Below are 17,605 nucleotides of genomic sequence, written 5' to 3' on the forward strand. Positions count from 1 at the left end.
TTAAAGGAGCTACTCTAAAGGAATAGCTTTCTCTATTTTAAAGGAGCTAGTCTATAACCTAAAAACTAGAGTTTCTATCAAAAAAAAGAAACTATGAAAAGGGATCAAATTGAAATGTATAGTACCATAAACAAAATATGTATGGCACGGGTTTAATATCAAAATTGGAGGACCAGGGATAGAGTTCAGCAGTACAGCACCTGTCTGGTAAGTACAAGATCCTGAGTTCAATTCCAGGTACAAAAAAAAAAAAAAATCAAAATTGAAAAGACAAAGGAAATGTCCACAAACTTGAAGGTCAGGATTATCATACACATCAAGTTGCTATATCAATACAACCTGAAATCCCTTAATAACTTCAGCAATATTACAGCAAAAAAGTTCAAATACATAATCAATTGTATCTATAACTGGTAAGGATGAGTAAAACAAAGTTTATATAAAAGAATACTATTTCAACTGCATCAGGATATATTGAACTCTCAAAAATAAATCTGGCAAAGGTGTAAAACCTGTACATTGAAAACTACTAGAAACTGTTCAAGTCAATCAGAGATGATTTAAATGGAGAGATATACCACATTTATGATTCCTAATCAACACTGGGTCAATATTACTGCCATATTATTTTCTGTCAATTGAGCTATAGATTTAATGTATTCACAATCAAAAGCCCAGCAGGATTCCTGGTAGAAATTGAAAAGATGCTTCTAGGGCTGGGGATTTAGCTCAGCGGCATAGCGCCTGCCTGGCAAGCTCAAGATCATGAGTTCAATTCCCGGTACTGGAAAAAAAAAAAAATAGAAAAGATGCTTCTAAAATACAGATGAAAATGCAAATAACAAAAACAAATGTGAAAAATAAAAACAAATTTAGAGGCCTCATGTTATCTAATTTTAAGGATATAGCAATCAAGATTTTAACTTTAGCACCAAGGAGAAAAAATAAGTCAATGAAAAGACAACTGAAAATAGCTGTGTATTTAGGTGATTGATTAATTTTCAACTAAGGTACAAAGGTAGTTTGAACAAGGAATGACCTTTTCAACAAATGGTACTAAAAGAATTTGAATATCCATATGCTTAAGAAATAAAATATTTTAAGACATGCCTCTCATCATATACAAAAATCAAATGATTCATACACTAAAATGTGAAACCTAAAATTATAAAAAGCAGAGAAGAAAATATTGCAAAATTAGGCAAAAACTTATTTCAAACCAATAATCCATAAAAGAAAATTTGGACTTCATTAAAATTAAGAATTTGACTCATCAAAAGCAGTAAAAGATAAGCCGCACACTAGGAAAAAACACCTGCAAAGCACATACTAGATAAAGTGCTTGAATCCAAAATATATACTTCTTTAGAAACCTTAAACAAAAAATAATTAAAAACCTTAAACAAAAATACAGGAAAAAAAAGAATATAAAACTTGGGCATTTCACTGAAGAAACTTACACAGATGGCAAATAAGTAGACAGAAAGATGCCAGACATAATCAGTCACTAGGGAAGTGCATATCAGGCCTAGAAAGAGACACTAACACTTATTAGAAAGTTTAAAGTTAAAGACTACCCAAGCCAAAATTGATGAGACTATGGGAGCAAGCAAAGCCTTACACACTGCTGGTGGAAAACAGTTCAACATCTACCTAAAACATTAAATACATACCAACCATATGATTCAGCCATTACATTTCAAGGTACGCACTTAAGATAAATGAAAGCCTATTTTAATACAGCTATTCACACTCATACATGAATGTTCAGAAGCAAGCTTGTTTTCAAGAACTAGAAACTAGAAACAAATGCCCATCAACAGTGAATGGCCAAACAACTTAAGGGACATACCAGCAATTTTATACCGTTCAGTGTTACAAAGGAATAAACTCTTGGTACATGCAACAATATAAACAGATCTGAAAACAACTAATGCTCAGTGAGAGAAAAAGGCAATGTATACTAGTTGATTTCATTTATATGAAATCCTACAACATCCAAATTAAACTGGAGTAACAATCAACAGGCCAATGTCACCTCAGGAAACAGTATAAAGGGAGAATTACAAAGGGGCATAAGGAAACTTTTGGCAGTAACAGATCACCATTATCTTATGGTGGTTCCACACGTTTGAACATTCTGTCAAAACTTAATGTTATGGCTTATATCTAGATGTCTCCCTAAAGCTTAATGTTGTGATAGATGAGACTTTTCAGAGGTGCCTGGGCCTAGTGTGTGATGCTGGGATTAAAGGTACCCCAACCTACCTAGGTGTGGGTAGCACCACTCAAAACACCAGTATCCTGGAAGGGATAAAAGGGAAGACAAGCTTGCTACTGCTGCTGTTAATGCTGCTCACTACTATTGCTTCCTGCCTGCCACACTGTGAAGTGTTTCTCCTCTGTGATGCCCCTCTGTGATGCTCCTCTGCCACGCCATCCTGCCTTGGAGTCAGCGAGTATGGACTGAAACCTCTACAAACTGTGAGCTGGAATAAACCTTTCCTCCTTTAGCTTTAGGTGTCAGGTATTTTGTCTTAGCAATGAGAAAAAATAAGACACTTAACAAGTTGCAAACTCTAAACATGCAATTTTTTACAAGTCAATTATGCTGCAATAAAGCTATCAAAAATAAAAATGATACTGGCAAAATTTAATGAAACCTACACTGAGACAAATAATTTTATTATAGTAATAAATGGTCTCAAGTAAATGTCAAGAAAATACATCAAGATTTTAAAAAAGCTTAAACTCCCATAGTTATAAAGATAACTTGTGCTATAGTTTTACTCAACCCCAAAATAATATATAAGAAAGATTTAAACCAGTCGAGAAAAAAAAACTTCTAATATTTGCTTAGCACAAGAGTAATCAAACTTACCTGTGATGAATCACACAGTAAATATTTTAGGGGCTATGGACTATGTCGTCTGTCATGACTCTTGATTCTGCTGTTGTAGCAGGAAGGCAGCCATGGACAATATTTAAAAGAATGGGAGTGGCTGTGCCCCAACAAACTTTTACTTTTAAAAACAGACCATTACGGAGGAGTCAATGAAAGAAGCAACAAAAGAAACTGAAAAGAACATGACCAAGAGCAATGGTGGAAGGTCAGCCATCAACAGGAAGAAGGCCTTGTCCTCTACTTCTAGAAGTCACAAAGAAGGAAGGGGTTGTGATGTGCACCTTTAGGGGAGAAAGGTGAAGCTCAAATAACTCCCTCCTAACAGCTATAATGAAGCAGATGAGGCTGTTACTGCTGAGAACTGTAAGGAAAAGCTGAAAATTTCAGACTTTTTTTCCAAAAGAATTTTTAAAAGGAAGGTCTAACAATGGTTAAAAAAATACAGCTGACTACAACATCATGAAGTCATAACAACTTCAACATAGACAGGCATAGGAATTTTTCCCCACCAGCTGACGGTGCTTTTCTGGATGATCTAGGATTAGAAATCCTAAGAGCAGATGTAAGAGACAAGGCAGAGGGGAGTGTGCATTAGAAACTATTTCCGGCAATCAATCACCCTAAGAAGGAAGTAACCGATGGCAGGAGTAGGACGGGATGGTGTTTGAACAGCAGTATCAAGAGACAAAGGCATTTAGGAGACAATGGGTAATATTAGAAAAATGAGAAAAAGAATTTAAGATATGTATATGTAGCAACTCCCTATAAGGAATGTGACTATCATGTACTACAAATATGCACTAAAAAATAAAAATCCAGAAAGAAAGAAAAACTTAAAATGGAAGGAAATAAATGTAATAAATAAGGAAGACACTGGAGTTTAAGATTTCTAGTGTGGAAACTTTCTGACACGGAAAAGATGTAGGCTTTTAAAACAGAAAAAGACAAATTAAACATAATGGCAGTAAGGGTCACTAAAGTTAAGGAATTAAAAACCTGAAAGATAAGGTTATTTGTTCAAAGGAACTGGACAAAACAACAACAGAGTTACTGAGAACTAAGTAAATCGAGATAAAGCCATGAAGAGAGTTTGCACTAAGACTAAACACATATAGTATAGACCTTCACTGCCCCTAAAGTGTGAGAAAGTACCTTTAGTTAAGACAGTCTGAGCACACTAATGCAAGGATGGCTTGGACCTGGGCAGCCGAGTGATGTTTTAAGGGGAGCACAGAGGTCACTGGGATCACAACAAAATACTGCTGCCACAGAACCTGAAGACAACTCTGCTGAAGAAGCCAGCTGCATGGCAACCCTAAAAACCGCTCACCACACTAAATACTGGGAAAATTCATCTTCTTAAGTAGCAAGAAGTAATAATATATCCTGTATAATTTATGATTCATTCAAAAAGTGTAATACATGAAATAGAGGGGTCTTATGCTTTAACTCATTATATGATATAAACTCATTTCATAATGTAAGATCTAGTGATTTTTACATTTATATTTAACATTATTTCCAATATTTCCAAACTAATCCTTTGTATTAAATAAAATTAAAACTCTTGGTGTATCAACTCTTACCGTAACCCATTCCTTTGGTCAAAAGCAGGAGTCATAGAGTTAGGATGTTCTGACATTAATGCAACAAGTAGCTGGAGAACATCCATTAGATTGTCATCCTGTAATTATTTAAGATATTCAAAGATAAAAATGAGGAAATAACAACTTATGTGAATATGAACATTTCTGAAACTATAGAAATCTCAACTTTAGAAAACTAAGTAGATACATTTAAATGTACTTGCTTTGAGCAACTGCTTTTTAGTATACACAATCATCTGTATAACTCAAAATACACATTATTAAATAGAAACTTTCTAAATCAAAGCAATAAAATACCTTTTAATGTTGTACTGAACAAAAGTAGGAATCAAAAGTTCCCTAAACCATAGTTGACATAAACAATAAATCTGATTTGAGAGTTTTCTTGTTTTTTGTTTTGAGGGGGAGCATTGTGTTTGTTTGTTTGTTTTTTAAGGAAGGTTCATACACCAAGATCCTGGGAAAAGAGAGGAGACTTGTTCTTTTTAATCACAGCAAAAATTTAAGAGCCTATATTCTAATAATTGTTATAAATCAGTCATACATGTGATAATGGTATGGGCCACAGGTCACCAATTTACTTAATTTAGAATGTTTGGTTCATTGTGTCTCTCAAGAAACAAGGTGTACAGCAACAGTCTTGTGAAAGGGCAATTGGACAGTTCTTACATATTATCTGTTCTCAGTGTGAAAAAGGAAAATGATCCATAAATCTTTACTGAGTCAACATAGCACTAGATGCAGTACAATTTGGTAACATTTCCAGAACTTGAGCACAGAGGCTTTTATGAGTTCTGGGCTTCAAAAAATTTTCACAAAGATCCTTCACGGCCACTGTTAGGTATTTCATTATGCAGGTGTATCATTACAGCTAACTTGAGCAATACTGACCCAAAATAAAAGGGAAGCGGTTATCACCAATTTGACAATCTGTTCTGACTACGTTTTCCTTTGCTATTTTTGAATCTTTGCTAGAAAGCCATTTGTACATCCAATTTTTGATAAGTACACGATCTACAGCGAGGCTACATCTTTGGAAAACTGTTATTTAGAGAACCCAAAACATCCCTGAATTGCTAGACTGACAGAAAACAAGGGCTTGCTGTGACTTTTAGTTTAGAACACAGTAAAAAGGAAAACAACCATAATTTTTAATGATTTCAAACTAGGAATAACTTAATGAAGAAATTTACGCCATTCTTTTATGCCTCAATTATGAAGGTAAGTTTGATCATTAACTCTCAATTATTAATGGTTAAAGACAACATCATTCCATATTAAAGCATATTTTTCAATTCAAAAAAAAAATAAAGAATACAAATACAAGAATACAAATTATAATATTAGCTGTTGTGACATGATCTTCCATCAGTTTCTAAACTTCACTTACTTAGACCTTAATTTAATGAGATTATTTAACTCAATTATGCCTGGCATACATTGCACTCTCAAGATACTAACATATTTAGCACATTAAAACATTACTTTTTGAAGCTATATTATGGTCCCTTTTTAAAGTAAGTTAAAATTGCCTCCTCAGCATTCTATAGCCATGATGAGGAGGAGGCCAAGGAGAGAAAACAAAGAGACCGAGAAAAAGCAGCTGCTTTTGCTGCACCACTAGGAGAAACAGATCCCAGGTCTGATTCCTGGGGCTCCAAGAAGAACTCGACAACTGCATTCATCTGCTACCACTGTTAAAAGCCAGGCCACCTCAAGAGGAACTGCCCTAAGAGGCCCCATGGGTCATGCCCTGGATGCAAAGGAGACCACTGGAGATCGGTCTGCCCTCTGAGGTGGAGGCCCCAGAGCTCAGACCCATGCTACCAGTTAGTCCAACAGGAATGAGAGGGCTTGGGGCATGGTCTGCCTTCTCCCTCTGGCCAGACCGTCATCTCTAGCGAGGAGTCCTGGGTAATCATGACTATGGAGTAAAAAGAAAACAGCCTGTTGCTAGTCACAGGTGCAAGTCTCTCGGTCCTTCTTTTCAATCCTGGCCTTCCTTCCAGCCATCATACCTCAGTGAAAGGAGTCACTGGTGAGGAGGTAATATGCTATTTTTGACAACCCTTAGGCTGTAACTACTTATTAGATCCTTCTTGCATATCTATCTCTGTCTTCTGAGAAACCACTTTGAGGATACCACCATGTATTACAGCAGCCATTGATATTTTCCTAATCTATCCATAACTGTGTAAAGTTTGTAATGTTCATATCCTATTTCATAAATGGATGTATGTTTATTATTATATGTTTCCTACAACAACCATTGAGAATAGTTAATGATTTTTCAATAGGTCACTCATGTATAGCTCTATTTATTTTCTTTAGAAGCCACTTTGAAGATACCAAAGTATAGCACAACAACTCTTGATAATCTCCTCTTTTGTCTCTAACTATTATTTGTCTATTTGTTTTCCTGAGAAACTATTTTGTAGATAATAATATGTAAAATGATAACCATTGATAATTTCCTACCATTTTGTCTGTAATTTGCTAAGTTCCCCCTATTATTATGTTATCCTTCTTTTACTCTTTAAAATAAAAATAAATAAATAAATAAATAAAGTTAAATCTTCAGTCTTTCTCTCCCTTTTTTCCTATCGACTGATCGATTGATCTATCTATAATGGAGGATAAATGTGCCTATTTAGGAATTAGATATTAGTAAACTTCACTGGGGGAAAAAAAGACCAGCTATGCCAACCTATTTAATTTTCAACCTCCCTTTAACCACATAATTTTAAATTCCATTACAAATGAGTTGTTTAACTTAATATTTAAATCTGCAAAATCAATGGAAAAATTATTTGATTTTAAAATCCAATTGTTTCTAGACATTTAAAAATCTATTTTTCCATTTGCCTGGAAATATACTGAAGTATGCATTGGTATTATTAATTTAATAAAATCTAATATTAGTATTGTAAGGCCTTTTCTTTAGTTATTCTCAGAGCCACAAGATAGCCTATTTGGGAACTAGATCTTAGGACATTCAAACGAAGTTTACTAATATCTAATTGCTAAATAGGCACATTTATCCTCTATTATAGATAGATCGATCAATTGATCAATCAATAGATACAAAGAAAGACAAAAAGAAAGAAAAAGAGTAAAGATCTAACTTTCTTACTGTAAAAAGGGACCATAATGTAGCTTTAAAAGTAACCTCCCAAAATAAGACATTCAAACCTTACCTCATGCATAGTCAGTAGGTAATTAAGAATGGCTTGCAGTTCATCTTCCTTTACGCCAGAATCCTTCAGAAACATAATACAAGAATTTGTACGCTTGCACATGAAAACATTTTTAAAAGGGAAACTACACACAGATCAGTCAAGTTGGTCAACTGCTACAAGTATTAAAAAATAGAGTAGCTGGGTATGGAAGAAGGATAGAAAGTTGGAGACTAGCCTAACCCACCACGTGAGTTCAAGGCCAGCCTAGGCTACACACCAAGGACCCATCTGAAATATCCCCCCAAAAATTGATAATATAGAATATAAATTTAAAATTAAAGTTTAAGGAAACACTAAAGACATGCTGTGCAAAACTCAAAAGAGATTTGACATCCATATCTGTTTTCTACTCCTTATTTGAAAGCCTACTTAATAAGGCCATAGAATCCCAAAGTAGGCAAAAAATAAGTTATGATAAATAAAAAGTTTACACCCATACCCACCTAACAAAAGGCAATTTTTCCATTTAAAATGCAATTGGGAGAATAAAACAAACAGTTAAACTACCAAGATAAAATGTCAAGTACCTAAAACTAGAATAGTAATTTTACTGGAGAAAAAGCACTGTGCTTTTAAACATGAGCTCAGTATGAAATTTTCAACCGACTCCATCACTGTTTTAATCATAAAACAAAGCCACAATCTCAAACTACCCACTAATAGGTTCACTTGACATCATCTATGCGACAGCTAATAAACCATCATGATATAAATATAAAATGAAATAACAGAAAATAATGAATAAAGTAGTGGCAAAATGCTTTCTTTAAAAATAATATTAAATTTTACTTTATCTATAATAGAATGAAAAAGGACAAAATGTGATCATTCCTAAAGACTGACAAACCTACCTGGTACATTTACGCAGGAATAACACTTATCAGGCAGAACCTACTGGCAGGCACATAGAGCCCCTCAAAAATAAAACCTCCTTCAGGAACTCTGTGTTGGTCACTGTTTCACCAGTGCCAAGAACAGTACCTAGTATCTAAAAGAAACTCAGGACATATGTGCTAAATGAAAGAATGACTACATGAGATCTCTTAGAAACTTACATAACATATACACTTGATCTTAGCCAAAAGGCCGAGAAGCGATAAACTTATATAACATATTACAATTAGCAGTCTCATATTCTCCTGTAAATTACATCCATATATGTTAAATAGAATAAAAAATTTTAAAACATGCAAGGAAACCCTTTTCAAAGAATTTTCCAACATGCAACATTAATAACGATGAGTAAATAAACTAAGACTGTGTTTTATGTGAAATTATCAGCTACAATATACATCATGCTACAGGATAAGAAATATGAACTCACCTTCATCACTAATTGCTTAATGAACATCAACAAGAATGCTCGTAGAGACAGTATTTCTCTTCTATTAGGTCGTGGTCCATCTTTTAAAAAAGACAAATATGCATTTACTATTTCAAAGGCCTCAAGGCTAAGTAATGAAATTTTCATTCTCAATAGGTTTTCCATTTATTTACAAAAAACATAAAGGTCAGCTTTCTAAACACTGACCTCCTCTATTACACTTTCAAAGCTATGCACTCTTTCTCACAGGCAAATGGATACACACAGAGGAGGTTATGTGCAAAATACAATAAAGAAGTTTATAATTCAGACAGGATTCTAAACACATACACAGGAAGTGACAAAATTTACCATATACACTTGGATTTTGTTTTTAAAACTACTGAAAATATTTTAATAAGGTAACAGGTTTATAAAAAAAGAAAACTATAAACCTTGAATGTTAATATTATACATAAATTCAGTATAAAAACTACTTTTTCCACCATCACTCATGATGTATGTTATTTAAAAATTCTCAAAAAGCATACTCTGCCTCACAGTATTGCTTGTGAAGAAGGAAAACATTACGCTCACTACCTCTGACATCTCCTATGCTTGGCAAAGTCTTTGGTCACACATGGCTCACATTAAGTCAATTTTCATGTCTCAAACGTATAATTCCCAAGTAAAAGGCTTTGAAACCAAATACCCATTGTTCTAAGAACCTAAGTTAGGTACCTGTGTGCCCCATATATGCTACAATTCTCCCTCCCCCCACTAATCACTATTTACAGCTTAGTTCCCAGACCACCAAGGCACAAGACCACCACGACCTTGAACTGATCAATTAAAATAGAAGGAAAATTGTTTAAAATTTGTTCCACATGATGATTCCTACACAAAGAACAAGCTAAAGAATCTGAATAGAATCACGGGGTTTATCCAGCTCTCTCATTTGAAGTATGGGACTTTCCCAAGGTCACCAATTATAATATGAAAGCTAGGATACAAATCTAGCATGCAGGACAGTATATAATACAACAAGAGGATCATAAAATCAGCATCAGAGATCTAACTGGCTCTCCACCTGCCACACCCTTGTTGGCTTGAACAAATCATAAAATTTGTGTGTCCTTGCAGCTGTCCAAATCATAGATACCATATTCTCTAAGAATCAAATGAGTTTATTTTGAAGGTGACAGAAAAAGTACGTACAAATGTGAAACTTGTCTCTATTAAGTCACTAAAACGCCAAAGGCTTTGAGCACAAAGAGGCTGCATGTTGTCTGGCTATTTCCAGCACCTACTTCCTACTCTCAGCAGCAGCCCTTCTGTCTGATGAAGGGGCTGAACCAGCCTCACTCTCACACAGTGTTGGGGTGGGGAGAAGAGGCCTCCTACTCCAGGCAATCAATACAGTGACCGCCACAGAGAAGGGCAGACGTGATGACAAGACAGAAGAACAACTAGTAAATGAAGAGAGACAAATGAGGCCCGGCATTCATATTCTGAACACATGTACCACGTTGTACCTAAAACTGCCACTTTCTATCAGCTAATTAACTCTCTTTTCTGGCACAGCCAGTTTGAAGCAGATTTTGGCAAAAGCTAAAGTAACCCCAGCCATGAACTGCTCACACAATCAATGGATATTATCCTTTCAGTTAGTCCTGAGTATGCAAGAAAATAATTACCAGAATTCTATAATTTCCTATCTTTCTTGAGGCAGATACTATACTTATGCAAGAAACCTCCATCTCCCAAAAATACTCTTTTCAATGATTCTTGTGATAAATAATCTCAGCACCAATAACAATAACTAATTAAAAATGTCTTCCTATTTGTAGTGACCTACAACTACCCTAGTCATATTTGCTCTCCAAACACTTCATATAAGAACCAACAGTTCTTCCATAATAGTAGGAAGCTATTAACCTCTAGCAATTATAATTTGGAACAAACATAAATTATCGATACGATTGAAATAAAATTTGCAATAATGAAATTTAGAAAACAGAGATGACATACCTAATCCTTTGGGGGTGATCCCACTTCGATCCTGAGGATTGACTGCCCAGTAGTAGTACTTCAGTGTGTGCATGATGAGAAGCACTGTCCCCACTCTCCGAATGGTATTATATATGTTGACTGTCCCAATGAATTCAGTGGACAAGTAAGTATAAAGCATTACCTGAACCTACAAAATCAAAATGAAGAGCTTAATCTAAGAAACCCTGAATCAGCATTTTACCCCAGTTCGGTCACACCTTCAAACTATTTTATGTGCATCATACCTGTTCCAAAAGATGAAATTCTGAGCTAGATATAGCACTCATGTCAAAGAACACTAACCACTGACACACAGAACATACAATCCTTAAAAAACAAAACCAGCTACTATAAGGCATATACTCCCAAATATATCAAATTTTTATAGCATTATTCCATGGAAATGACTCTGATTCCCAGTTAGTATTCAGCAACTATTTATGAACAAATATAACTTCTTTATAAGAAATTTACTACTTACACTGTGCATAGTTATTTTTGAGAGTGAGAGTTTTTCTCTGTTATGTTAGAAGGGAGGAGCTACCTCACTACTACACATTCAATACAGAGCTTCAGCTAAATTACAGTTCAAAAATTTACCAACACTGGCCAGGACTTACACCAGCACAAATATCAGGACTGCTAGTGTTTTACTCTCATGCTGAAATTACGAACTTTCCATTGCGTTGTGAGAGGAAGTATTTTATAAACTGAATGTATCCTGTATACTCTCCCTCTAACAGACCAAACTCTTCTCCAGATCATTTACCACTGAATGTTTACATGGACACTGAGATCTTCATTTTCAACCACGTAAGATATCTCAGTGTTGTTCAGGGATTTTTCATTTTGTTTTGTTTTCCTACTGGAGATTGAATCCAGGGCCTTTGCAATGAGCTACGTCCCCAACCCATTTTTATTTTAAGACAGGGACTCAGTAAGTTGTCCAGAGAGAACTTGAATTTGGCAAGCCTCCTACCTCAACCTCCCAGAGTGCTAGATTACAGGCATTTACTACCATGCCCACCTAGGGATTTTTCTAAGGACCAAAACTAAGGTAACTATCTTTCAGATGCTCTACAAATAAAAAAGGCTTAAGGAACTTAAAAATCAATAGTAGTCCTACATGATTTAAAGGTAGGGGGCAAATTCTGAATCACTTAAACCAGGGCTTGGAAGACCACTGTACTTTAGAAAACCATGTAAGTGCTAAGACCCACAGATTTCCCGAAAGGTAACAATTTTTTGATGAGGCTACTACTCTTAAGAGGGCAGGCACAATCTGTCATTGAGACAATATAACACTTCCTATGACATGGTTTAAATTTATAACCACATTCTTTGTTATGCAGCAAATATCTGCATCTATCTATGGGACAGTACTATACTATGAAAACCAACAGCATAGATACCATCTTTCAGTAGCTGAAATACAGCTGGTAGCTGAAATAAAAGGTTTCTCTAAATCTAGAACAAAGGTTCTCAGACCGAACCACATGTGAAACTTGCCATCTCCCTAAAATGGAAAACATGTTTTTGAAAAATACTGATGCATAATCAAAACCCACAGTAATGACATCAAAATCTGGGGTGAGACAGCAGAATTCTGTTTTTGCTTTTTAAAATCTCCTCTGGTTGGTTCTACCACCATAACGGACAATAACCACTCCAGGGAAACCTTTTGGTATCTGCCTATTTACTGAGGATACGAGTTTCTAAACTATGACATAGAAAATGAAGGCATAACGGTAGATAAGGCACTATTTCATTCTGAAAACAATGAGAAATCATTAGAAGTTTGAGAGCTAAGAAATGATCTGATGAAGAGTGATATGTTAAAAATACACATCAGCTCAGGTAGAAAAATGATAAATGAGACAAAGAAATAGAAAACTGGAGAAAGCCTGTTGAGAGTAATACTGCAAGAAAAGAACACTGAACAGAATTTAATAGCAATATATAGAGATGAAGAAAAGTGCAGACCTGAGTATTAAATGAACCATAAATAAATCTTCCTTCAGTCACTCATTATACAAGTATAATCCAGTGACCACGTAACTCTTATGAGACCTAAACTCTGTGAAGACAACAGTCAAGTCTTCCTTGCTCTCCACCCTACCCACGCTGCCCAGTATGAACTAGGCACTTAATCCTTCAGTAAACACAGGACCACTATAGACAAGAAAATCATATTTCCTCCTGGGTCATTAAAATACTTGTCTTGGACCAGATCTAAGATAAATGAAAATTATAAATCACTGTTTGTTTCCTTTTCCAAAAGGAAAGGTTGATTCCTACATCCCTGCCTTCAGCTTTAATAACCAGAGCTTATCATCTGAAGCCAGTGAGTAAGCTTTACAACCCCTCATCTTCCAAGACTGAGCCTCATGCTGTGCACGTTACATTATACTCTTTCTTAAAGAGCTCCCTCCCACCCTGGCAAATTACATGACCTTCAAGTCCCACAAATTTTGAGTCTGCCTTTTGTTATAACTACCTTTATAATAAAGTAAAAGAAAACCCTCATACAAAGCAGACGGCTGAAACAGAAGGAAAATTTAATATTATCAAATCAATTGCAAATTCTAAAAAGGAAATTAAGAAAAGTTATTAAAAAGCAAGAGGTAAGAAATGAGTGTTAAAAAAAGAAAGAAACAGAGTACAATACTATTAGGAACGTAAAGAAATCATGATGAAATTTTTAAAGTATTTCCCTACAACTAAGCATCTAATAAGAAGTTTCCTGACCACTTCAAAAAAGACAAGATGCCTTACAAATATGCTGATTAGTAAGACAAAAAAGTGTCTAGTAAAAAGTTTTGAAAGTAACTTGAAACAATCCTGAAAAGAAATAAGACTGAGGGTCAAGAAAGAGAAAGAGGTCAAATTTAACCTCGAGATAAAAAGCTACGACCTCCAGCTGCCTCCTCTGATTATTTCCAAATGGCAAACAGAGTCAGCAGCTGCTTTTCTCCTTAACATTTGAAAACGCCAGCTGAAAATAAGATATTATGACTCTAGAAAAGTAAGAAAGTCTGGAGCCATTTTCTTCCGTCCACCAGAATAACTACACACCTCTCCAGCTTAAACGACAGATATGGCAAGTGCATGCGAAGGGGCAGGGAGGAGAAAATAATCAGTTTGAAGTAACACAGCTTCTAACAAAAAGTGTAAATAAGATAGATGTAAGTATTCAATTTAATAAGAACTGCTCTACTTCAAGTTCTGCATAATACAACTACCAATTTTTAGTACAATTTAATCTAACATCAGGATTTATTAAGCATTTTGTTCGTGTACTTTACAACAAATTCATTCATATTCACATAGAAGTAACTGGTCTTTCTTATAGTAGTAAAAAAAAATTGATATAATGAGAACATGTCTTTAAGTGATTCAGTTAGATCAGTATATCATTCCTTCACGGAAAGGTGACATTTCAGCTGTAATTGTAAGAATGAAACCCAAGAGCTCATCATGTTGGCAGAAGAAAAGGGAAATGAAGAGGGGGAGAGGTGTGTAAGAATGGAACTGTGTCTACACATCTGCAGTAAACAGAGCGCAGCTGCTAGGAAACATTTACACTGCAACTGTCCAACTCTGATTTATATTTAATAAACAAAACCTCCCTCAAATAAAACATTATCTGATTCAACATCAAAAACAAAGACCACAGCTCTGTTTTTAAAAACACTGACTTATAATGTTTTTATAAAAAACACTACACACTATACACTAACTTGCAAATTTTCCTGAAAAGTACATTTTTTCAAAAAAGTAATCTGCTTACAAGTAGAAGTACTTATATGTAAAATACTTATACATAAAAGTATTAGAGAAAATACTCAATTATCACTTCTCAAGCACAAAATGTCAGCAAAGATAGCAAAACAAAATCTAAATGATACCTTGGCTGGGGTGTGAATCCATATGGCAGGATTAAGAAGAATGTGATCACACAACTGCTTGAGCAGGGGCATCCCGTCATGCAGATTGCTAAGGTATTTTGAAAATGCAAGGCAAAGTTCAAGTACTCCTCTGCTGACGTGGGATTTGGAAGACTGCAAAGAAAAGTAATTTAAAGGTCACTACTAATTCAAAGGCAAGGTAAATAAATTATAGGCTGTCAACACCAGAATAAAGGAGGCCCACGGACTATGCTCCAAGTTAAGGATGGCATGAGGCTCTGCCATACTTCTTGAACAGAGGAACAGAGGCAAGGTTAAAGGACAAAATGTTATTTCACGTATTTTCTGTGAGCAAGGAGACATATTTACAGGCAGAATTTCTAACCACTTAGAAGAACAAGTACATGGCCTGCAAATGACAAATTAAAAACCTGAAATACATCTTACTTTACCTTTTCGAGACTATATCCTATGACTAAGAAGCCCTTACAAGCAAGCATCTGCTCCTGCATAGCAATTGAGTTCTTCAACAGCTCCATGACAAACGCCAGCAGGGTTGAACTACAATAAGAAAAAAGACAATGAAAATATTCAATGATATGAATGAAACCTTCCACTTATCTTAATAAAAAATTCTCCATTTCAGAACTGGTGATGAAGGTCACTGGTAGAGATCCCCAGCTCTACCAACAAAAAACCAAGCAAAAGAATCTCCACTTCAAACAAACTGAAGTTCCACTAAAACTACTCCCAAAATTCTTTCGTAAGAACTTTTTCTTTTTAAAAAAAACAGGGTCTCACTATGTAGTTCAAGCTGGCCTCACTGTGTAGCCCAGGTTGCCCTCAAACTCATAAACTTATGGCGATCCTCTTGCCTCAGCCTTCCAAGTGCTGGCATTACAGACGCATTGCCACCACATCCAACTAGAAGCAAATTTTTAATGTATGGTTAGGATTTACTCAAATACTTATTAAAATGCATGCATCAGAAACAATATGACAAATACACCTTATACTGAGAAAAATGAACAAGGTCCCAAAACAAGAAGTAAATGTATACTAAGGATTTAAAAGAATGTGTATCATTTAGATAAGCATAGGGGCCAAATTTATCATTTAGATAAGTTAGGGGCCAAAGGAGGGAAAGCTAGAGCAAACAAACTGTTTAAATTTTCAAAACACAGTAGGGCTCCAGACTGGAGTAATATGAATTGAGCAGACAGCATACTAAGGAAACATAAGAAAGTGAACTTGGAGACCAATGGAGGCCCCTGAATGAAAATTTAAGAAATTTTTGTTCGCTGTGTCAACAGGAAAATCATGATCCTCCAGACAGTCATGAAGACTTTTAAAAGTGAACAAGGGCTACAGTCATGCCCCACTACAATCAATATTCAGAGACAGACACTGTGAAGGAAAAGGAGCAAGGTGGCCTGGGCCCTGAGAGGTCCCCACAGAGAAAGGGAGAGCAAGGCTAGAAGCCAATCCTTGTTTAGAATCAGCTCTACAACACAGGAAACAAAACCTGCCAAATATACAGTGTCTAATTTTTTAAATATTAGACAAAATTACCCAAGATAACACCATTAAAAACTGAATCTCAGTTATCTACATGAATGAATAATTAAAAAAAATAATAAATTACTATAAGACACTAAATCTTGGAAAAAAACCAAAAGCCCATCAACTAAGAAATGGATAAAAAAGATGTGGTATTTTTATACAATGGAGTACTACTCAGCTATAAAGAAAGATAAACTCAAGGTTTTTATAGGTAAATGGATGCAACTAGAGACCATACGCATAAGTGAAATAAATCAGACTCACATGTGTAAACATTGTATTGTCTCCCTAGTATAAGAAACTGAAAGAGTAAACAAGAGCCAAAAGGTACAATAGATACTGTGAAAGGAAAAGAAATGGCTCAAAAAGAAAGAACAACTGGGATGGGCTAAAGGGGAAAAGAAAGAAGGGGAGGGGAATATATATATACATACATGTATACATAAGATAGCTAAGATAATTGTACTACTAATTTCTATTAGTTATTGAAAGGAAGAGTTAGTACTTATACTGTTTGATGAATAATTTTTTTTTTTGGTCTTTCTGAGACAGGGTCTCACTATGTACTGCAGGCTGGCCTTGACCTCACTTTGTAGCCAAGGTTGGCCTTGAACTTGCAACAATGCTCCTGCCTCAGCCTCCCAAGTGCTAGGATTACAGGCGTGTGCCACCACACCCAGCTTGTTCGATCCATTTTCCATGCCTATATCTTGTAATCTGAGCAACTACTTTGAAGATAACAATATGCAATGCAATAACCACTGTTAATTTCCTATCATCTTGTTTTGAAATTCTGTATCATTTCTATTTTTTATCTCTTTTAAATAAAAATAAAAGGGGCTGGGGATTTAGCTCAGCGGCACAGTGCCTGCCTGGCAAGTGCAAGGTCAAGAGTTCAATTCCCAGTACCAGGAAAAAAACCAAAACCAAAACCATAAATAAATAAATAAATAAAAAAAAGCAAAAAAGACCCTGACAATTAAAAGTGAACAGGGTGGTTTTTGGTTTTTGTTTATTTGTTGTTGGTT

The 17,605-nt window shown here is 35.3% G+C and overlaps 1 protein-coding gene across 1 annotated transcript in view; it reads right to left on the reverse strand.

Annotated features, from left to right (window-relative positions):
• The window catches only part of Lrba (LPS-responsive vesicle trafficking, beach and anchor containing), a gene marked incomplete at its 5' end in the record, with an annotated part of 597,162 nt that overhangs the window by 490,136 nt on the left and 89,421 nt on the right, over positions 1-17,605 (reverse strand). Inside the window, 6 exon segments of the mRNA XM_013522882.1 lie at positions 4,492-4,589; positions 7,710-7,772; positions 9,076-9,155; positions 11,086-11,254; positions 15,015-15,167; positions 15,467-15,575. Of these exon segments, the coding sequence (XP_013378336.1) occupies positions 4,492-4,589; positions 7,710-7,772; positions 9,076-9,155; positions 11,086-11,254; positions 15,015-15,167; positions 15,467-15,575 (672 nt within the window).

Source organism: Chinchilla lanigera, unplaced genomic scaffold (assembly GCF_000276665.1).
Source record: "Chinchilla lanigera isolate Chin_1 unplaced genomic scaffold, ChiLan1.0 scaffold00070, whole genome shotgun sequence".
Lineage (NCBI taxonomy): Eukaryota > Metazoa > Chordata > Mammalia > Rodentia > Chinchillidae > Chinchilla > Chinchilla lanigera.